Source organism: Lichenostomus cassidix, chromosome 5, assembly GCF_008360975.1.
Source record: "Lichenostomus cassidix isolate B80296 chromosome 5, HeHo_3.0, whole genome shotgun sequence".
In the NCBI taxonomy this organism is placed as follows: Eukaryota; Metazoa; Chordata; class Aves; order Passeriformes; family Meliphagidae; genus Lichenostomus; species Lichenostomus cassidix.
The window spans coordinates 35,732,058-35,752,886 of NC_139486.1; the positions used below are offsets into that span (position 1 = coordinate 35,732,058).

Consider the following 20,829-nt stretch of genomic DNA (forward strand, 5'->3'; position numbering starts at 1 on the left):
TTGGAAAAGCCCGTGTTAAAAAAAATTTACTGACTTCTAACAAACATAAAAAGAGATTTTGCAAACTATTTATTTTGTGTTTATAGCAGATCCAGATCTACTAAGGGGGAACAGTTTATAGTCCATGTGTAAACGAAACGATGTAGAAGTTTACAACCCTGCATGCTTGCTCCAACTTCATCACCCATTCAACAGCAGCTTGACACATGCCGGGTGGAATCCCTTTTTGGATTCCTTCCTTCAGAATCTGCTAGATGCACAGACTGATGACATCAAGCATGACAGATATAAGTAGGGAAGTTTTAGGTAGGCTGCCAAATACTATCTGTCTTTTCCCCCCAAAACAGTATCTCCAATACCTGTTGAAGGTAAAGCAATAGGGACATTACAAATCTCAAATCACAGCCATGGGCAGGGAAGAACTAAAGTTGAAAAGTTGAAAATGTAGCCCCTGGTTGTAACTGTTTCAGGGTCTGCTTCCCAAAAGTAATTACATTTCAAATGAACACAAAAGTGGAACATGCATGAAGAACAAAGGACCCCAAGAAAACATCCAAGTTTGATTTTGGGTATTTTGCTGGTACCAAAGTCTGTTTATAATACTATATAGTTTTCCATTTTTCCTTCACTTGTCCTGTTCATCTGGACAGAAAAAGCACAATCCAGACTAAAAATGAAAAGCAAGAGTGAAAGACTGAGAAGACCTTGCTAAAAAAGCAAAACAAAACAACCACCCTGGTAAGCCAACCCTCCTTTCAGCACACTGAGATGGACTGCAGAATGATGATCATGTGGAGCCTTCTGCTCACTGTTATTAGTCTTGCTTACTGTTACAGCATGCAGTTTCACGGAGGAGGAAAGAGTTATGGATTATGATCTGCCCTAGATGGGATGACTGCTTGAAATGGAGACTTTGCTGTCACCTGGAAACAGGTAAAAAGGTGCTTTTGCAGTAAAAACTGCACTGGGAAATTTGGGAGATTTTTTTCTCAAGACACAGACGACTCTGACCTCACTTCTGAGAAGGAGAGAGACAATTGGAAAATCTGGAGGGAAAGAATGTGGGCCTTCTTGAAAGTTGCTTTTTATTTTCACACTAAACTTGGAATATGACATCTCTGGGCTAGAAAAACTATGACTTACACCTCGTACCTGCAACACCCAAATAAAACGGGAATTCTACTGTAAGAGTTGACCTGGGTAAGCTAAATTTGGCCTGCTCTGAGCAGGGGCTTGGACCAGATGATCTCCAGAGATCCATTCAAGCTATATTATTCCACTGCTCTTTTACTGATGAAGCGTAGATATCAGTACAAGAGCTCTTGCCTGTAAACACCAACAATGCTCTTGGGGATGCCCACTGGGCAGCAGAATGTAATAACATCCAGAATTGAAGCTGTGAATTGGGAAGGCAGTTCACAGCTGATGCACCACAGCTATATTTAAGGCTGACTAGTTGAGGGGTGACTTCAAGACTTTGATGCAACTGAACTACAAAACCAGTAGGACACAAGGATCTGTGACAACAGCTGCCTATTGTACCACTTCACAAAGAATTAAGCTTCATTATCACATTTCCTATTCCAAATCTCTGCAATTAAATAACCTTTTGAGAAGCATTAGCAGAAGGTTTGGCAAAGCACAAGCAATTAAGAACACTATATTGGGTAATCACAAGTTAGAGCAGACTTCTGACAAGACTACAAAGCAAATTAAGCATTTTTTCCTTAAAAAAAAAAAGTGCTTCCTGTTATATTTTCTTTAAGGAAGATGTCTACATAACTGACCACAATAGTGCTGCCAAATACAGAATGACACCAGGCTACTCATTTATTGTGATTAAAAGTTAAAAGCTTCACAAACATCTGTCCAGTAAGACTTAAGATGACAGTAAGACAACTCTGCACACAACTCCCTTTTGGCAAATGGAGATGAACTTGCATTACTAAGTTACTATGGTGGAAAATTTCCAGCAACAAATTTGAAGATTTTCACACACAACTAAAATCACTACTAAGTTTATGTCATTAACTTCAGCAATTTAAGCCAACAGTCCTAACAAAGACAACTGCATCATAGAGAGGTCAAAGATCAAGATCTGGGAGGGACACAAAAAATATCTGTTCAAGAAGTTCCCCCAGATTAATGTGAAACGAACCAACAGAGAAAAGACGAAATAGGCAATTTCCAAAATAAATTTATATCAAAAAATGTGCTTATTTCAATGAATGGCTTCAATATAGAGGAAGTTTGCAAAGGTGACAAGAATAATCTGTGTTCATTCACAATTACAACATTTGCTCAGGACAGGCTGCTGTCACACGTGCAGAAAACTGAGTGTCAGGAAGGCAGAATGGAAGAAGGGCAACAAAAAAATTTTCAGCAAATGCTCCAGCCCATTTTTAACATATAAACTGTTTTATATAAGAGCAAAAGCAGCCTTTTATTTATCTTGGTAAAGTTTGAGTTAAATATCTCAAAAGTTACAGGATATGCTGCGGAGTTAGAGTGGAGACTCCTGACTGCACATGGGTGTTTTTATGCCATTTGGGTGCTTTCACACCACGCATCTCCATGATTAGATTTTGCAGGAGTTCATTAACTAGGCATAATAATGAACTGGAACTACCTTGCTGTAGTTCTGCAGCCCTGAGTTTGAACTGATAACACTCCCAGAGTGTTTGCAAAGGCTGTGCAGAGACATTTGCAACTCCACTCAGGTTTAGCAGGACTGGCATCAAGGCTAAGCTCACAATCCCAGCTTCAGTGTCTCTAAGCTGTGTTCCCTGGTGCTGCTGTGTCCACATTTGTCTGAAGTTTCCCAGCACACAGCCAGCTAAAGACTAACAAGACTTATTAGCTCAGGGCACACACCCCATATGCCACTGGCTGCATTGCCTTCAGGCTGAGCTCGCCCAGGAGGGAGCGAAGTGCTCACAACTGTGCTGCAGCTACAACACACCTGTGATCTGACCAGTCCATGTGAGAGCTAACTCCAGTTTTCCAAGCCACATTCTGTCCTTCCTCTAAAGGAGCATCATCTTCCCACCCTAAAACAAGCATACAGCATACAAAGAAGTGCTCGTATACAACAGCACAGGACAGATTCACCTTTAATTAACTAATAGTATTTCAGCCCAGAGACAGATGAGCCATAATAGAAAGCAGTTAATATTACCAGAATTACGTTTGCCCAAACAAACATTATTTATCATAGGGAGTAATTTTTAATAAAGACAACTTATATTTTGAATCACCAAAAAGAATAGTTGTAATGATTCTAAGAGATACTTTGGCAGTACAGGGAGCAGTTTGAAGGTTTAGGAGGAAGGAAGGAAGGAAGCACGTTTACTAAGAGACTAAGATTCTACTGGCTACTTACGGTTCAATGCTGACCGGGGTGGCTTCCCCCACTACTGTAAGAATTGGAGGGGTAACTTCTGAACTATCTGCAAGGAGAAGAAAGAACTGCTCAGACAGCTCAGCTTCACATCTGAGATTTATTTTTCACACAGCTTGCAAATCTAATCAGAGCTGCCCATCTCTCAGAAAAGGTACCCAAGAGCTAAATAAAGGAATTTAAGGTAAGCAGGAACTTGCTTTCGTCCTCTCAGTTCAAGATACAGACGATCTGCAAGAAGTGACTGTCCCATTCCCAAGAACGTCAGCAGGGGGTGCTGCAGGCTGCTTGTGAACACATCTGAACATCCATGCCCCGACGCAGCAACACTGCTTTTCCCCTATTCCATCTCCCCAAACAACGAAGGAGCCCCAGTTTCACACCATCACACCTCCTAACGGCATGATCTTTCTCGTAATGCTCTGCAATTCCCAACCAGAAATTAGGCAAGAAAGGAAGGTTAAAGTGAAACTTACTTGATCTAAGCAGAGTTCTGTGACCACTTTTGGGAGTCATTGGAGGTGGAGCCGAATGACCACTTGAAGAGAGGATAGCGTTAAAATATAGTCCAGATCCTTCTCTCACTGGACTGAGAATTGGTGGAGGAGTATAAGGAGGTAGCTCAAAGTTCCTATCCGAAGGATGGTCTGCCAGACGCACGGGTGACCGTAAGTGGCTCTGATATGGAGTAATGTTGGAATAAACGGGTGGTGCAATAAAGGTGCCAGCTTTTGGTGGTATGAAGAGCGGCTCGGGTCTTGGCCGCTGCTTTGGTTTTCGGACAAAGCCCTCAGCTTCACCCTTTGGAACAGCATCTTCATGCTGTTAGAAAAAAAACCACATAGTTAATTTAATTTGAAAACCTCAGGTTGTTTGAAAAACTTCAGTGAGATGACAGTATTTTTTCAGGGCAGCTCAAAACTTGGATAGGACAGTTGAAGGACGCCTCAACAACTAGCAGAAAGGGAAAATGAGAGGAAGAAAACAGGGAATGGAAGGGAATGGACACAGGAACTATTAGCAGCAGCTCCAGCTCATGAAGTTATACTTTACAAGAACTACATGTATGTCTCATCTAACCTTCATGGCAGCTTTAAAAGAGAACGAAAAAGCACAGCAGAACCCTGGTACAGATACACCAGATTCCTGATACAGATACATGGTGACACCAAATAGTGGTAAGAGAACAGAAAACAATATAAGAGTATTTTATTAGAAGATAGTCAAGCATTTAAATGCAGAGAAACTTCCCCAGATGCCTGCCATTTCTCTGGTATCTGAACATTCTGTTCTACTTCTGGATAGAAGAGAGGGAAAATAAAAAAAAAAATCAACCCACCTACTCATCACTGCCATGCTGCAGGGGAACAATCAAGTACTGACCTTCAGAACTCAGTAAAAGGTTTCAATTCCATGAGAATAAATCTTCACTTTGGATTTTATTCACATGGAGAGATATGCAGACTACTTAGAATTTATTAGTATCTATCTATGTAAGAAGAAAGCACTCTTGACACAGACACTATTATTCTAGTCTTATTGCCCATCTGGCTTTATTCACTGTTTAGTGAATTTAGTGGGACATTGCTTGCTGAACTAGTATTAGCTGTAGGTCATGAAAAGCCAGCAATGCCCAAATATATAGCAATATTATGATGAAAAAATCCCCAGACTACATACATTCTAATTTCAAGACTTGATATCAAACAACTTTAACAGAAAAGTTTAGGGCTAGAAACTGTGCAATTAAATCTAAGAGATCTGGCTCATCTTTGTTTTCTTAGTCCATCCGTACCTGACTCGAGGTCTCCATGTTAGTATTGCGATTGGATCGCCTCCGAGTGACTATCACAGAAGGCTTCCTTTCACAAGGAGCTCGATCGTTTGTTTGGCCTCTCTGGAGCTTTCCATCCTCAGACTTTTCCTTTTCAAGGCTCTGCAAATCAATTTTTCTCACTGGCACAGACACAGGAATGATAAGAGGCACAAGGCTGTTATCCTCCCGGGCTTTTTTGGGAGCGGGTGAAGAACTGGCAAATTCCACAACGCTTTTTGAAGTTGCAGTAGGTCCTGGAGCTGTTATCAGCACACTCTTCTCCTCTGAATTATCCAGTTCCTGAGAAGAAAAATAGGTTCCTAAAAGGTTCTATAGCATTCACGTAACAAATCAGATATCATCTCACTTTCAGTGCATATTTGCAAACTCAAATGGATTTGAAAGCATTACTGGAGGCAAAAGAATACTTCTAAAGTTTCATAGAATTACTTGAGGATTGCCTGTAGTCTCAACTGTTAGAACACTTATATACCTCATGCTTAAGAATTGTTTCACTACCTATGTTTTGATATTTTATTTTCCATATTAATTTATGTCCTGCTGTATAACTTTCAATAAAGGCTCTCCAGTTTTATTAATGATGAAAAGCTGCAGTTTATTAATTTCAAATATTGGATTTCTGCTCCAATATTTTAAATTAATAATGCTCCAGGGAAGACCGAACCATGATAACATCTTAATCAAATCTCTTACACACAAAAAAAGGTCAAAGAACCCCAACTCAGCTAGCTCTTTGCTTCACCTTTTTTTTCTGATTTACAGGACAAAAGCAACTTTCCTTATTATAACTGGAGCCTCTGAGTTTTGCTGTCTAACCAGGCCTAAGCCTGAAGTACTTTTGCTCAACAGAATCAACAAGGTATAACAGCAAGCCAGCACGTTTTGCACTGATATTACAGCTTCCATGTCTGTTTTACTTAGGGAAGTCCTAGAAAACTGAGCTCCAAGGAGATGGGAATGGAGGATTTATCCCATAACATACACAAACAAACACATACAAATGGGAGGTTTATCCCATAACAGACCCTGCAGTTTAGAAGTCTGACTGCTTCTTCACAGAGACTGCAGATGTCCACGCCTACCATGCAGTCATGAAACAAACAACTACAAAGTCACAAGTGGCACCCACTGTCCTAGACTATGCTTCAGCAGACATTAATGAGCTCTGAGGACTTGCCTTCACTTCAGGCTGGTGACAGGCACCTGTATTTTCCCGTAAAAATACTGATTTTGGATTTGGAGGGCATTCATCATGTTCATCATGCTGACAGACATCATCAGAGTTCACTACCTCTAGAGAGCAAGGGGCTCTTGCAAAATTTTGTAGCCTCCCTCCATGACTTCAGGAGAAAGACACTAACAAAGATGCCTTTTAAACACATGAAGAGGTCATCTACTGGAAACAGACATCTATGCCAGCTAGTTCTGCCTGTAGCTGAAGAACCAGCTCACACACGGCTTCATGCTGCTGTGCAAAGGCCTCCATTCATCAGGGAAATTGATGCTATCACCTTATTAATGAAGCCTAGTTAAACTCCTGGAATAGCTCTGGGGTCATCTTCTCGCAGCAAGATCTGCAGCCAGTAGTTCTGAACCACTGTTTAGAGCAGTGCATTGACACTACATTGTTTAGACTGCTGCCAGGAAAAGTCTTGGTTTTAGCCAGGTTACTTTTTTTCCACCTGACATGGCTGTTACTAGTGCAAGCACTCTGGCATATTTTCTGGGTACAGCAATAAAACACGTAATGACAATGTGAATATGTGAACAAGTTCCAATTCTGACCAATCTACAAACCTCAGGTACTTCCTGTGTGCTACACAGACCTCTGTGGGTCAAGAGACATGAACTAATTTGCTGACTACAAGGAGGAAATTATGGCAGCTAGTCACACAAAAGATGTCACTTTCCTCTGCCTTCATGATTGGTTAACCATGCTCCTTTCATTTTCAAGACTGGGGGGTAATCAGCAAAGGACTCCTCCTTACTGATGGGAGAGATGACCCCTCCAAGAGAAAAGAAGAAGAGGAGACCTGAATAGTAGTACAAATAGAGAAAAGGCAGCAGTGGGAACTTAATATAAATAGCTGAGGAACATTTTAAAATGTTCTGGTCCATACGAGAGCTTTTCTGACCATGAAAGTTCACACATACCTAAGGTTTACTAAGAGGGGACATGACTAATTTTGGAATTAAGCCTTTTGCTCCAAATCCTAAATATTTTCCCAACCGTTTGATTATTCTGAGAGGTAAGCAGAAAAGAGTCTCTGAACAGGGGATGGGACCTTCATTTGTAGACCTAGTGCTAGGGGATTTTCAGCTACCTCAGCATCCCCGTTGCAGCATTTGGAGCAGGAGGGCTGCTGAATAACTGCAGCAAGTGAAACATGTGGCACTTTAATTTAGACTCTTGCATAAATACTGAGGGATGAACTGGTCATCTAGCATCCTTCAGGAAATCCACAGAAACCCATCAGATGTTCTGGCATCAATCCTGTCTATTCCTCAAGCTGTTTCTAAAAAACTTAGAATTCACAGAAAAACCCAACTGCAACAGCTGGAAGAACAGTTCCAAGGCCATTTCTGTGATCACCTAAGAAACCACACCAGCCTTCGAAAAACAGCTGCCCACAGAGTGCTTTCTGCCATCATTCTGCATCATCTGCATCAAGTAGAGGCATCTTCTCTCTGCAGTCAAACCAAAGCGTGTACATGAAGGAGGCAAGTCCAGAACTACAATTCTGCAAACAAAACTTCTTTTTTTCCCTTTTGTTTGTACCAGCTGGTGCCCTGCCCTGTGCTAAGGGAAAGTAGCCAGGGGAACCAAAACCTGTCTTCCTTCCATAAAGGAATATTTAAATTCAGTCACCCTTTAAGACAACCATTCAGATTTCAGAAAAGTTTTCTGTACTTTTAGGATACAAACAATCACACTGAAACCATTAAAGTAAGAGTTAAGAATTTAGTGCAGCCTGCAGGCAGCAATAAGCTTGCACTACCTGAAAAAAAAGGCAGTCACAGGCAGCTCTGGTGCAAAGCATCAGTCATGACACTGCACGTAGACAGATACCGCTTTTCAGAATACTGTCTTTGCATGAGGTACATTCACCTAGACTGGGATGTTCAAACAATTGGTTCAAATTATGAATGTTTTCTTCTGTAATGAGTAATTTAACTCTATGGCCTTCTACACGCTCTTCAGATAACCTATGCAGAGAAGGCTTCTAGGTCGTTTTTAACAGAAAGACACTCATAAGAGGAGCAGACCACTCTCACTCAGCAAACATTTTCTTTTTCTCCGTCACACAATATTCAACCCCTTGAAGATGTAAAATCCATCAGACCGCCGGTAAGAATTTTATCATCTTCCAAAACCTCATCCTGAAAGCCTGAAGAGATCTAAGCATAAAGCATCCTTCTGTTAGTGCCATTATGGAAGCTGCTTGCATAATTGCAAAGAACAAAAGAGCATCTGTCAAAACACTTCTCTGGTCTTTGCATTATGAATCTGACTGCCAGCAGACGTGCCTTCAAATGGCCAATTTGTTGCTTCATCTCTCAGGGCCTTTTCATAGATGCTCTGTTTGCTTCTTCTTGACACTCTGTTAGTGATTCAAGTGCAACATGAATTGCAGGCCTTCTGCAATATAACCACACAATGGCTGGCAAAGTATGAGCAAATTCACCATGCTACTTATGTACCAGTAGCTCATTATCAAATCTGCTTGTTCAATTGGAGCTGGAGCAAAAAGGATTGAAGACAGCATCTACCAACAGTCACTGTTTGCTTTCTGCTATGCAAGAGATAGAGGAGGCTATGGATACTTGCCTCATTGCTTATTAATTCAGCTCTTTTACTCAAACAGCACATTACTCTTAGGAAGAGATAGGAAAAAACAGTGACAGACAGACTAGGAAAAAAACATGAGAAAAAACCAGGGACTAAAATGCCGTTCCCTTTGTTGTCTGACTGGATAGTAACTCAAGTGTCAAAACTATAGGTAAAAGTAGCTCATGTAACATCTGTATTTCATCAGCCCTTGGCAACAAAGCTTCCAAGGAGAAAAGTGCATCTCATAAGAGGCACTCACTGAAAGATTAGTCAAACCACAACTGTAAGAAAACCTTCCAAAACAATCCCTCAAAAATACCCTACCCAACTCCAAAAATCCCATCACTTGTCTCCCAATAGGCTGCTTAAACTCTGTCATCTTGCCATATGGAATATATACTGTACAATTTAGACTGGTGGGATATCAAAAGGATAGGAGTAGTGAACTACCAAATCAGCCAGCCTTAGATTTCTTCCCCATTGAGTCCTACAGGAGGTCTACAGAAAAAAAGGTCATTCTACAGCCCTCAGGTCATTCTCAGGAACAAGGAGCTGCAGGAGACAGACCTTTGTCATGCCTGGTATAGGTTCCTCATGTAAGTGAAGCTTTCTTAGATTTTTAATATTTGTGAAATACTGAACATGTAAATTGTGTTATGCAATTTTTAGATAGCACATTCTAGAAACACTTCAACTGCTGAAAGTGGAAAAACTGGCATAGGTCTTTTAACAGAAAAGAAAGAGAATGTTAAATTGGTAAAAAGACAAATAAACTGCTTATACTTGCCTCTTAAAATTCTTGATCACCTTGAGACCTAAGCTGAAAACATCCATATTTGATGTCATGGCCTAAAGTAACATTTGGTATTAGTGAAATAAAACTGTCCTTTAGTGGTTTCCCTGCATTACATCTCTGTTCTCCCCCATCTATGAATTACAATAACTGAACATACATGCCTCAACTCCAGAGCTGCCCTTGCTGCACACTTCAAGATATCATCCTGTTCAAAATATGTACATAAATTCCTTTCATTTTGGCCTTACTCTGCAGTCTAAAATGTGCTGTAGTGATTAGGGTCTATACCTTACCTTTACATTCTGAAGAGAAGCCAGCTCAACAGCTTTTTGGGCCAAAGTCAGCAAATTGGCTTCTTGAGAAACACGTCGTCTCCGTCGAGTACTCTGGATTACACCACCTCTGACACCCTGAAAATCATTAGTTCTCTGAGTGTTTTCTTCTGCTGCTGCTGCCTGTTTCTCCTCATCCCTACCATTCTGGGCTGCAGCTTGCCTGTCTGTTTCCATTTGGCACTGCTCACTATTGGTCAGGACATCCTTCTGCCCCAGATCCAGTCTTTTGGGGTGCAAATAGTTACTTTTATTGTGGGCCAGTGACTCAGGTGGTTGCTGTAATGGGACGTCTTGCTGATGTGTTTGCCAGTGTTGCAGAAATAAATTGCTAGGTTGTTCTTCTGCCTGCTTAGAAGTCAACACTTCTCCTGCAGATGTCAGCAGGACACCTTCTTTGGAGAGTCTCCGTGACCGTCTTGGAAAGGGAATCTGGGTCTGAGGTAGCACAGTCTGTTGGTTCTGCTCTGTTAATGCCTTGTAGAGCTCCTGGTTCCTCTCTGCTTGCTGAAACTGGTGTGCCATCATGTGATGCTGAGGTGCTGCAGCTGCCACATGAGGCTGCGCTATGGAAGTTGTTTGCTGCAGACCAAAGGCTTGTGTGGCAGCCTGTTGCTGCTGCTGCTGAGGATAGAAATTTTCAAAGAGCTGTAGCTGGGGAAGAGCTTGCTGTTTTTGTTGCGCCGTAAATGCTGGACTGGAAGAAGTTGGGGCTTCTTGAAAGACATGTAACAACTCCGGAAGACCTTGCTTTTGGCCTTGGTGACCAAATGCAAGTTGGAAAGGCTGCAATGGCAGGCTTTGATTCTGCTGCTGCTGCTGTTTCTGCATTTGATGAAAAGAATTCATTTGAGCTTGTTGTCTCACCAGGGCTTGCTGTTCCAGCTGAGCCTTCTGGGACATCATCTGCTGGACAGCATCTCCATATAAGTCCAGTTGTGACACAAACACTCCTTTCTCTTGATTTCTTTTAAGGGCTTCTGGGTGGCCATAGAAGCCTGGGGCACCAGCATTAGAATGGGGTCCTTTTGGGTTGCCTCCAAAAACCATACTGTGGTTCCACATTGAAGGTGGAGACTGCCAGTGGCTGTCACCCCTCTCTGGCAACCGGTTTCCCATTAGTGAATTCTGCCATTTGACAGCTGTTACTGACTGGGGCATCATCACTGATTCTCCCCTGTCTTGATTGTAAACAGAGTTCATCAAAGCAACATTGTTGGGTGCATTTGTTAATCCTCCTGCATGAGAAATCTCCATGGCTTGGGAGACTGGTATATTCCCTCCGTGACCATAGTACTGTCCTTCCTTAAGCTGCTGCTGTGGTTCTTTTGACGACACAGCTATGTCCTGCTCATTAAAATAGGCAACTCGTTTCCCAGCTCTTTTGCTTGACGATTTTTGCTGAGCCTGAAGATTCATGGTTCAGTCTATTCTCCCAGCCACACACAGTATTTACAGTCCACCCATCCCTGAGGTTGGGGGAGGAAAGGCACAGCAGTCTGTCTTTTCCATTCAGCTTTAGTAATAAAGGGCAGGAAAGAAGACCTGATGAAAGTGCATTCACTTCCTTTTTCTTTGAGTGCTTCTGCCACTTCTTTTCACTCTTATGCTTTGTGGTTCAGAGGTCAGTAGGGTCCACTTAAGTTACAGGTCCTGAAATAGAGAAGCAATTGCAATGAATCATCAACAGACATGAGCGGCCTATGAAGGCTCATGTGATAAGCAACAATATGTATGTCTGTCCCATTTCCTATGGAAATGAAGAGCAGGATAATACATGGAAGAAACAACAGACCTGATCTGCTAGAAGAATGCAAAACAAAACTTAGTTTTACAAAATAGGTATCACACTGTACTTGCATGATGCAACTCCCAATTGCACACAGAATTCTGACTAATCACTTAAGATCATCCTGTAAGTTTTACTCTTAAACTACCTCTGATCTGGCCAATTAATTCCATGTCTTCCTGTAGCCAGAATATTCTGGTTTTAATATCAACTCAAAACCACAAAACAAAAAACCCTCATGGCTTGCCAAAAGGCCACATTTCCCAAAGACCTTTAAAAGACATACAAGTACATGAAAGCTGCAGCCAAACACACAGCAAGATGCTCAATTCAGTATTCTGAAGGAAAAGGGTCAGGCAACAGCCCATCAGTCACACACACACACCATCAATCGTTACAGATGCTTTCCAGTTAAAAACTGCCCACCCAGTATCTAAGCACTGGAGACAGGGCCTGCTCAACCTGTTGCTCTCTCAGATGTTTTCTTCAGCCACTGAAAGCAACTGCTCCTGCTCAGGTCATGCTCACTGAAAGGTAGTTCAGGCAGCTGCTCTTGTTACAGCTGCTCCCAGACATCAGCAAATATCTGTTAGTGTAAAGCTACAAACATAACAGGAGAAAGCCTTTCCAGAACAGGCACTCTATGACAGTTCTACCTTTCTACCCTCTTCTTCCATAAGGAAAAAGCACCCACAAACTCTAAGAGGCTAACTTGCAGGATTAAGGTCTAATGGGTGAACACATACATGCACCACTATTTCTGTTTGGACACCTATAATCTTTTCAGTCCAAGTCTGTTTAGTTTTAAATTCAGTTATATTCTTAAACTACCACTACTACTAACACTCTGGTGTAAATCTCTGTTTCTATCCTTTTCAGTGTGCACTCTGTTCCACTTTAATTCACATTGCCAATATATTCCAGAAAAATAATAACAAATTGTTTAAAACCTATTCTTATTACATCCTTTCTGCTATACAATCAAGTTTCTCTTGAGTGGAGCAGGTAAGACTAACACACACATCCTCTCCAATGAAACCTGCAATCTACTTCTCTGTCTTTCTAAAATGAAAAAATATTAAACCAAAACTACACAGTGCACTGAAGTCCTGTAACCTGAGCTTCCTCAGACAGATATAGGTACAGTGCAGGTTTTAATACTGAGGTGAGGTTGGGAACACGACGGGGAGGAAAAGACAAAGAATTTTAATTAACTTATGCAACTTCCACCTCAGAGGCCAAGCTTGGCTTCAGTGCTGCTGGAACCATGGGACTGTGTTTCAGAGTGAAGTGACTCATTTCCTCAGGCTGTTACATAGCTGTTCCCCCACACTGCCTCCCCTTCACCCTGGCTACAAACCATGGACCTCTGCCACCCTGCATCATGGAGCCAGGGCATTCCTCCCTCCTCTAAGCACAACGCCTCAGCTCGTTTTCCAAGACTCTCACAACAAGACAAAAATAACTCCAGGAGAAATTATGGACACGTGAAATGGAAAATTGTCTCTAAACTGCAACTAGCACACAAACGAAGATTTCATAAAGTAAGTTTTTCCTACTTCAAAACTTCACTAGGAGAGGAAAAAACATCTTGCAGCAAAAAATTGAATGCTGGTAGCAAAAATGTAGAGTTGGAAAGGTTGCTATGTGCCTCTCAGAAGCATTAATGTTATCCTCTCTCCTTGCTTTTTGCAGCACTGCAAATGTACCAGAGACAACAGCTAAAACAAACCTCAATACCTGAGGTAATACTACTAAGAGTGGTTTCTGACAGTCTTTGTGAAATCATTGCAAGTTATTTTTCTCTCCAAACTAGGCAACCTTTTCCTTTTACTGATGTTTCAATGTGCTTTTGTATTGATCAGTCACATAATTCATAATGTGAATAAATTCTGATAAAAATAATGCAAGCTTTTCTGTATATCAGAAGACATTACCACTAGATCAAGTTTTAACCTGCCAGACAGCTTTCTGAAATTCTGCTGTAGAGTTTCTACACTTTGAAGAACAATGCAACAATAATTGTCAAAAAGATGGCATTCAACTTCAAGGGTCCTTGTTTTCAATCTTTAAAAAAAAAAAAAAAGCTCAGCTGATGCTGTTCTTAGTAGTCATGGCTGAGATTTACAGCTACTGCACAGACAAGTATCCAGAAGACCTTTTGCAAGAGGACTCTCATGTTAGTGAGAAAGCACTGCCTTAGCACAATTTTCCAAACCTTCACTTGTGTGGACTTTGGTTCTGTTCCACTTTTTCTGTTACTAGATAAGAAGACACCAGCATCATAAGGTCTAACTCAGACCAGTTTAGAACCGCAGCAATATGGGAAAGAGATCTAACAAAAGTATTAAGATGCAAATAATAAAAAGGAGTAAGTTCAGACATAACCCAAATGAGGAAAAGGAGTATGTACAACTGAAGCTGTTATTCAGCACAAAACCCAGCACAGTGAAAAGGACATTATCAGGGAGAAAAGAGATTTAAGGTACTTTGAACAAGACATGCTTACTGAACATCCCAGTTCTCCCAGTTACATGCAAAAATAACTATATCCCAAGAGATCACCAAGGTAAAAGAGGATTTGGTGCATCCAGTATTTGATGGTAAAAAAAAAAAAAAGGCTTTTTAGAAATTCTTTCTATATAGAAAAACTGCACAAAAAATCTTCTATGCCATCCTAATAATAAGAGTCCATAGTTTAAGCTGCAGTGATAAATGTTCAAGTTGCAGCATGACTATGCTTCAGGAAAGCTCACACTTGGCAGCTTCACTTCATGAGCACTGCTGGCTCTCTGACTAAACAAGCTTCCCTCCCTGAGGTTGGAGGAATGAGCTCACATAATCATCATCCTAGCCAATTACCAGCTTTGGGGGGGTTTTTTGTTTGTTTTGTTTTACTTTTAATTTCAGCACAAGAGTCAGCCTGCAGTAGCACAGTAAAATAGCAACACACTTCCAGGCTTAAATGCTTTAGAGCAGTACACCCCTGACAATTCCTTACCTTTGAATAAAACACAGAGCAAGTTCCAATACTGTAATTCCCAGAAGATACTGTGTCTTGCCTCCAAATATACTGAAGTGTTATGATACTTAGCATTGCTTTTACACTGCACAGAGAAAAAGCAGAACCTAGCATCAGTATATTTTGTTTTAATAACTCTAAGATTTGGCATGCAACATCATCATTTATTTTCACTTCCAGGAGCTTCTGACATTCAAGAACTTCTCCTGACCTTTCTTCAGATGAATACAAATTGTGCATCACCACCTTTAATACTGTAAATATTTTCAGATTTGTAAGGAATTTTTCATTTTGCAAGGCTTTCTCTTCTGCATCTAAAAAGAGTGTCAAATTACATACACATATACCCAGTGGGCACATGTGCAGGATTTTCTGGACTGAAAAATACATAAGGAAAGTAACCCAGGGCACCTTACTGAGAGAAGTTAGAGTTAGCATTTTTAGCTAAAAACTTCTCCAGCATATCTGCACTAGTGCATAAAAAAAGAAATCATAAACACATACAAAACAACACATGGGCTACATTTAGGCAAAGAATGCTGAAGAACTTCCTGAAGTATACAGCAGGACTGCAGAGGAGTCTCTGCCTGCATCCAGGATTCTGTTTTGAAATTATGAAGTCTTTTCAAAGCAGAGATATTGTGGCTAGCACAGGTTTTTCTCATGAGAAGTTTTCTTGTGTTTTGTAAATAAAGATAAAGTTTGGATGTTTTTGGAACAGTGTTCCAGAACTTGGGCAGTGCAGGCCTGGCCAATCAGGCCTGGGGGAAAGCTTCTGACTGACCAGTCTGGGTGACTTTTGAGAACTCTATATATGTGATGAAATCAAAACAATAAAGGTCATTCCTTCTTGCCACTGAGAACTGATGCATTCATTACTCTGCTAGCTGCTCAACAGCGACAAGATATCTGAATGGTGCAGGGCACAGACATTCACAGCCACTCACTAGGCTGCTGCCAGCCCAGACCACCAATCCGCAGATTTTACTCAACCCAAAGCAGAATCATTGAGATGTCCCTAACCAGTGCAACTATCTTGGCACAGTTTATCATTAGCCTGAAGAATTTGCTATCAAACCGTAACTAAAGTTAAAGATTATTTGATTTAGGGGACAAATTAAAAACACTCACTGGTAACCATTTAATGCAAAATATCTCCAACTCTCTTTAAAACTCTTTGCCTGTAAATTTAATAACTATCCACTGTTTTTCAATTTCTCTAAATATCTTCTTAACTAAGCATATGTATATTTGTACAGTTTCACATATCAAGTTTATGACCTCATACACTGTAGTAACCTGAAACTTTACTCTTTGGCTCACTTGTTAAAGGCTGTACTGTCCTGTCCATTTGCTATACCACCTTTATCTGGCATGATAAACAAGTTTAAATTGTGCACATTCCTCGTTCTCCTTTGAGATAATTTGCCAACATTTCTCTCTGACAGAATGCCGCAGAAATGAGTCAGGAAAGACTCTAACTTCTCCTTACACTTCAGCAAAATTAAGGATGCTGAGAATAACAAGAAGTTGTAGCTGCAGTTGTAGACCATTTTTTATTCCACCATCTTAGCTTTTAAATTCCTCTAGTCTGGGGTTTTTTCCATGTAAAATAAAGTGTTCCTGGGTTCTAGCTAATGTACATTCTCAGCCTGAACTGCAACAATGCTGTCACAGTTCCTTACAGGAAATCTGTTAAATTAGGATGATGACAATCATTTCTCACTAAGTCCTCCTGCTGCCAGCAACTGAAATTACGGTTCTCTCCTGTAAGCAGCTCACTTTTAATGATGATGATCAACAGATTCCAAAAAAAATAATTACATTTAAGACAAATGCAGCAAGCTACCCCATTGTCCTTCTGAGACAGAGAGACCTTTCTTCTCCAATTTGCTTATTATTATGGTCAAATCCCACATTTATGAAACACCTGAAAAATTATAATACACATTTTACTAATGACAAAGAGAAACAGAGGAACTAACTCACTTCTAAGATCACACAACAATAAGGTCAATAATTAAGCAATACATAATATACTAGACACCAATTCTCCTTCAAACCTGCTAGTAAATATGGGTTTAATTAAATCTACCTGTGAAAGATAAAAATTGGGTGTGCTATTTACATATGTGCAGAAAGGGCAAAACTTTTTCAATCCTTCAGTGCAATAGGAGGACAGAGGAGGCTCAGTAGGGTAGGTTTTGTTTCTGGCTTTTGTGGTTTTCATTTTTGAAAATGACTGGAGACTTACAGGGTATCACAAATAAGAAACTTGTTCCAGCGAGCAGAAATCTGCCTTTGTGAAACCGCCAGCACCATTAGCAACAATCTTGAGTAAGAACAGAGAAAAGGATGAAAACATGGGACTGTTTTTGTGTTTTGTAAAAGATTTGCAAAGCTTATTGTACCTAACCTATGCTTGGTCTGCTGTAAATGAAAACAGCTTCAATCACTCCTTCCAAAGCCTCTCCCTCACACTAACTTTATCACATTTTCTTCCAGACAGCTAGCTACACCAAAATTCCTGCAGATTGTTTGCAACCTCCCACTCACCACCTTCAGACACCCTGAACAGGAAGGATAACAGCACAGCACAGAAAATAAACCATGTTTGTAAATTCTATACAGTAAAACACAGCAATGTATGTCCTGAAGAAAAGCGGGGGAAAACTCAAAGCAACTACAAAACACAGCAGTGTGCAAGATAGCCAAAAACATAAATGGAAGATGATGGTTTTATGTTCCTGTCACCTTACCCCAAATGGTATGGCATTTTCCATACATCTAGAATGCCTGTCTCTACAGCAAAAGGTGTATTTTCCAGGATTCTGGCACTACAGAAGAGCAACAGCTGAAGCCCAAAGCAAACAAGCAAAACCAACCAACTGAACAGTCTTCAGTTTAAAAGAGGCCCACTACAAAAGTATGGAAGTAGGTATCAATCATCTCCCCGAACACTTCCAAGTAATAAACTAATCTAGGGAATTTATCAGATTAAAGTCCTAGAATCAATAAAGCCTATGTAATGGGGAAGGCTCACTTGTTGTGCAACACTGCATAGCAAAAAAAGGAAATCCAACAGCAGGCCTGTAATAAAGACAAAGAGATGAAAGGAAAGCTGCTTCACAGACAGACAGACAGACAACAAAAGGGAAAACACAGCATCGAGGAAGTTTGACAACTTCCACTGTTTCCTGAAGGTGCCTGCCTGAGGCTAACGAACACATACCTTAATAAGTAGTATGCATGGCAGATGTTTATGACCTACCCAAATTTTCATGTGATTGGCCTATTTCTACTGCAGAGGAAGACTGAAGCTATGACTGACTACAGGGGTGCCACTGCCCTGAGGACACCGAGGGCAGCACTGTTAAAATTACTTTGCTGCCACTTTCACTTTCTCATTTTCAGAGGCCGGGAATTAATAAAACTTTATTAAACCACTGTACTAACCAGTACAAAAGTGAAGCCCATCAGCTCTGTGAGGTGAAACATGGGAGAAAATGGTCATGCTGTGAAGGACTATGTGCCAGCAAAATCAGGTAGCTTGTATTGCACCACCAGATGCCACAAACTACTTCTCCAATCTAGATCATGCCTGACATTCAGCATGAGAGCTTAGTTGTCCACAGCAAACAAAATAACACAAAATGTAGAACCACCATATTGTTTGAGGAAAAGATACATACCCAAATGGAAATATATAAACTATATATCGGTTCATTGGTTCATGAAGTAACCAATCCAAGGAGAAATACAAATCCTACTTCAAGAAAATATTTTGGTTTACAGTAAAGGATGTAATAAAGGTGAAACAGCGAAAATGCAGTCCTATAAACATTATTTATTAGGCACATTTCTGTTCCAATGGTCTTCAAATTCACCAAGCATGCATTCTGCTTCAATTTGGACCTACTATTTACATCCATGGATGTAGTTTTACTCACCCCATTACCACAAGTTTTCCACACTCCATCTAAACACACTATCCATCCTAGTATGCAGGATGTTACAGAGAAGGATTTTGGTGTTTTGAATTACAGGGTCTGAAGCACCACAGATGCATCTCAAAGGGAAGTTTTCAGCTAACAGTTCTATAAGAAAAGACTCATACTGTTGATAAACACTCCAAAAAGCCTTATTTTCTGGGTTGTCGCAATTCAAGCTGTAAACTTGGTACAAGTATTGGAGGGTTGCTTTTCAAAGCACACCTAGGATTTTCCATATAATTTTGTTCTAATGGATGAAGAAGAGACAAAAAGCTGCTACAGGGAAAGTTCCCATTAAATGCTGATTAGTCTTGTCATAACAAACAAGCCAAACAAAACCTGGCTTACACAAACAGCTCCAACAGAAGAAAATCAGCATGGGTGCAGAAGAAAAACTACTAAAAAGACAGACAAAAAATTTAAAAGTTAGCAGATAATTAAACAAACAACAAAAGGAAAAAAGAAGTCACAACTTGATTTTTTTAAAGGAATAGACAATGTTTTTCTACCAGTTACTGAAAGGATATGTAAGATCTTCAATTTCATTTATTTTCAAATGAAACTTGGAGTAGTATTTCCAAAATAATCTAAATTTCATGCAAAACTCATCTCATGAAAACAAATGATTCATGATTTGCACCAGACTAGTCTTTTGTCTTGCACTACAAGAGAGGCAGCTCCATAAACCAGATTCTTGTAAACACATACACCAGAAAGCCCATCTTTGCAAATGTCTTTGCAACACAGACCAAGCTTATCCTTTACTAAAATAGATACATAGTAAATTTCTTATATTGGTTAAAGTTTATAAACTGTACTGAAGTTAAATATTTATTGCAATCATCTGTCATCATGATAAACACTGATCTGAAGAGGCTTGGGCAGCCTTAGAGTGCAGAATGAACACAGTCATTATGGAGTACGAAATGCTGCTTACAGGCTTTGTAGAGTTACATGAACTCTTTCCTACTGGAAATGGGTTAACAGCTCTAACTGTAAGCCCTTAGACAGTTATTTTAAGCTTTTTTGTTTGGAGCTGTCTGGGAAGGCAGTTGCTAGCAACAGAGAGACCAACATGCAGGAATCGCAGCAGGCTCCAAAGTCAGAATGGCAAAGAGCAGGCCAAAAGCTTTTCCCTGCCCTCGCATTCACATAGCTGACATGACCACAACGTGTCCTTCACTCCAAATGCCTCTACTGCCACAAATACACAAGCTGCAGAATTGTATGGACACCCCAGAGACACACCAAATCTCTCTGCACTTTAGCCCTGAGAAGAAAACACATCTGAATGCACTGAGCTGCAACAGGAAAGTTTGCTACGGGTTCAGTTGTTCCCATCTCAACCTCTTCAGCACTCCAGCATGAAACCGGGCTTGCACAGATGTCCAGTGTACAGAACAAAAAAGTCTGAGTATTTTACAGATTCCTTTGAGGCTTTGCAAGAGGTAATGGGCTACAAATAAGGGAAGGGAATGGTGAAACTTCATAGAGACAGAGATACTTTTCATTCCCAGAGGTTTCTTCATGAGAAATACAAATTGCACTCAATACCTCAGCCTTAGCCCTTGGGAGAGGCATTCTTAAGACCATCAAGCAGGCATCATCACTCACTCAAGTCCAGCTGGACAAGAGCTGAGACTACAATTACAGGCAGAACCCTGGAGATCTGGGATCAGCTTCCAGATCTGCTACAGACATGCATCTTAAGCAAACCACTTCAAATTGGTTCATAAAATGAGAATAATACTTGAAAGCCAACACATTGATATTAATGAAGTATTTTGTCATAAAAGTCATAAAGTCAAAAAAAGTCATAAAAGTTGTAT

The 20,829-nt window shown here is 40.5% G+C and overlaps 1 protein-coding gene across 4 annotated transcripts in view; it reads right to left on the reverse strand.

Moving 5' to 3' along the window:
- MIDEAS (mitotic deacetylase associated SANT domain protein) overlaps positions 1 to 20,829 on the reverse strand; it is a 54,280-nt gene that overhangs the window by 13,300 nt on the left and 20,151 nt on the right. For 3 of the 4 annotated variants that reach the window (XM_085062273.1, XM_085062274.1, XM_085062275.1), the window contains exons 2-5: positions 10,159 to 11,850; positions 5,196 to 5,516; positions 3,877 to 4,222; positions 3,383 to 3,449 (exon numbers count right to left, since the gene is read on the reverse strand). In XM_085062273.1, the coding sequence (XP_084918399.1) occupies positions 3,383 to 3,449; positions 3,877 to 4,222; positions 5,196 to 5,516; positions 10,159 to 11,616 (2,192 nt within the window). In that variant the 5' untranslated portion in view covers positions 11,617 to 11,850. Of the gene's footprint in view, positions 1 to 3,382; positions 3,450 to 3,876; positions 4,223 to 5,195; positions 5,517 to 10,158; positions 11,851 to 14,987; positions 15,061 to 20,829 lie in introns of those variants that run through there. The other variant, XM_085062276.1, reaches the window with a different exon arrangement.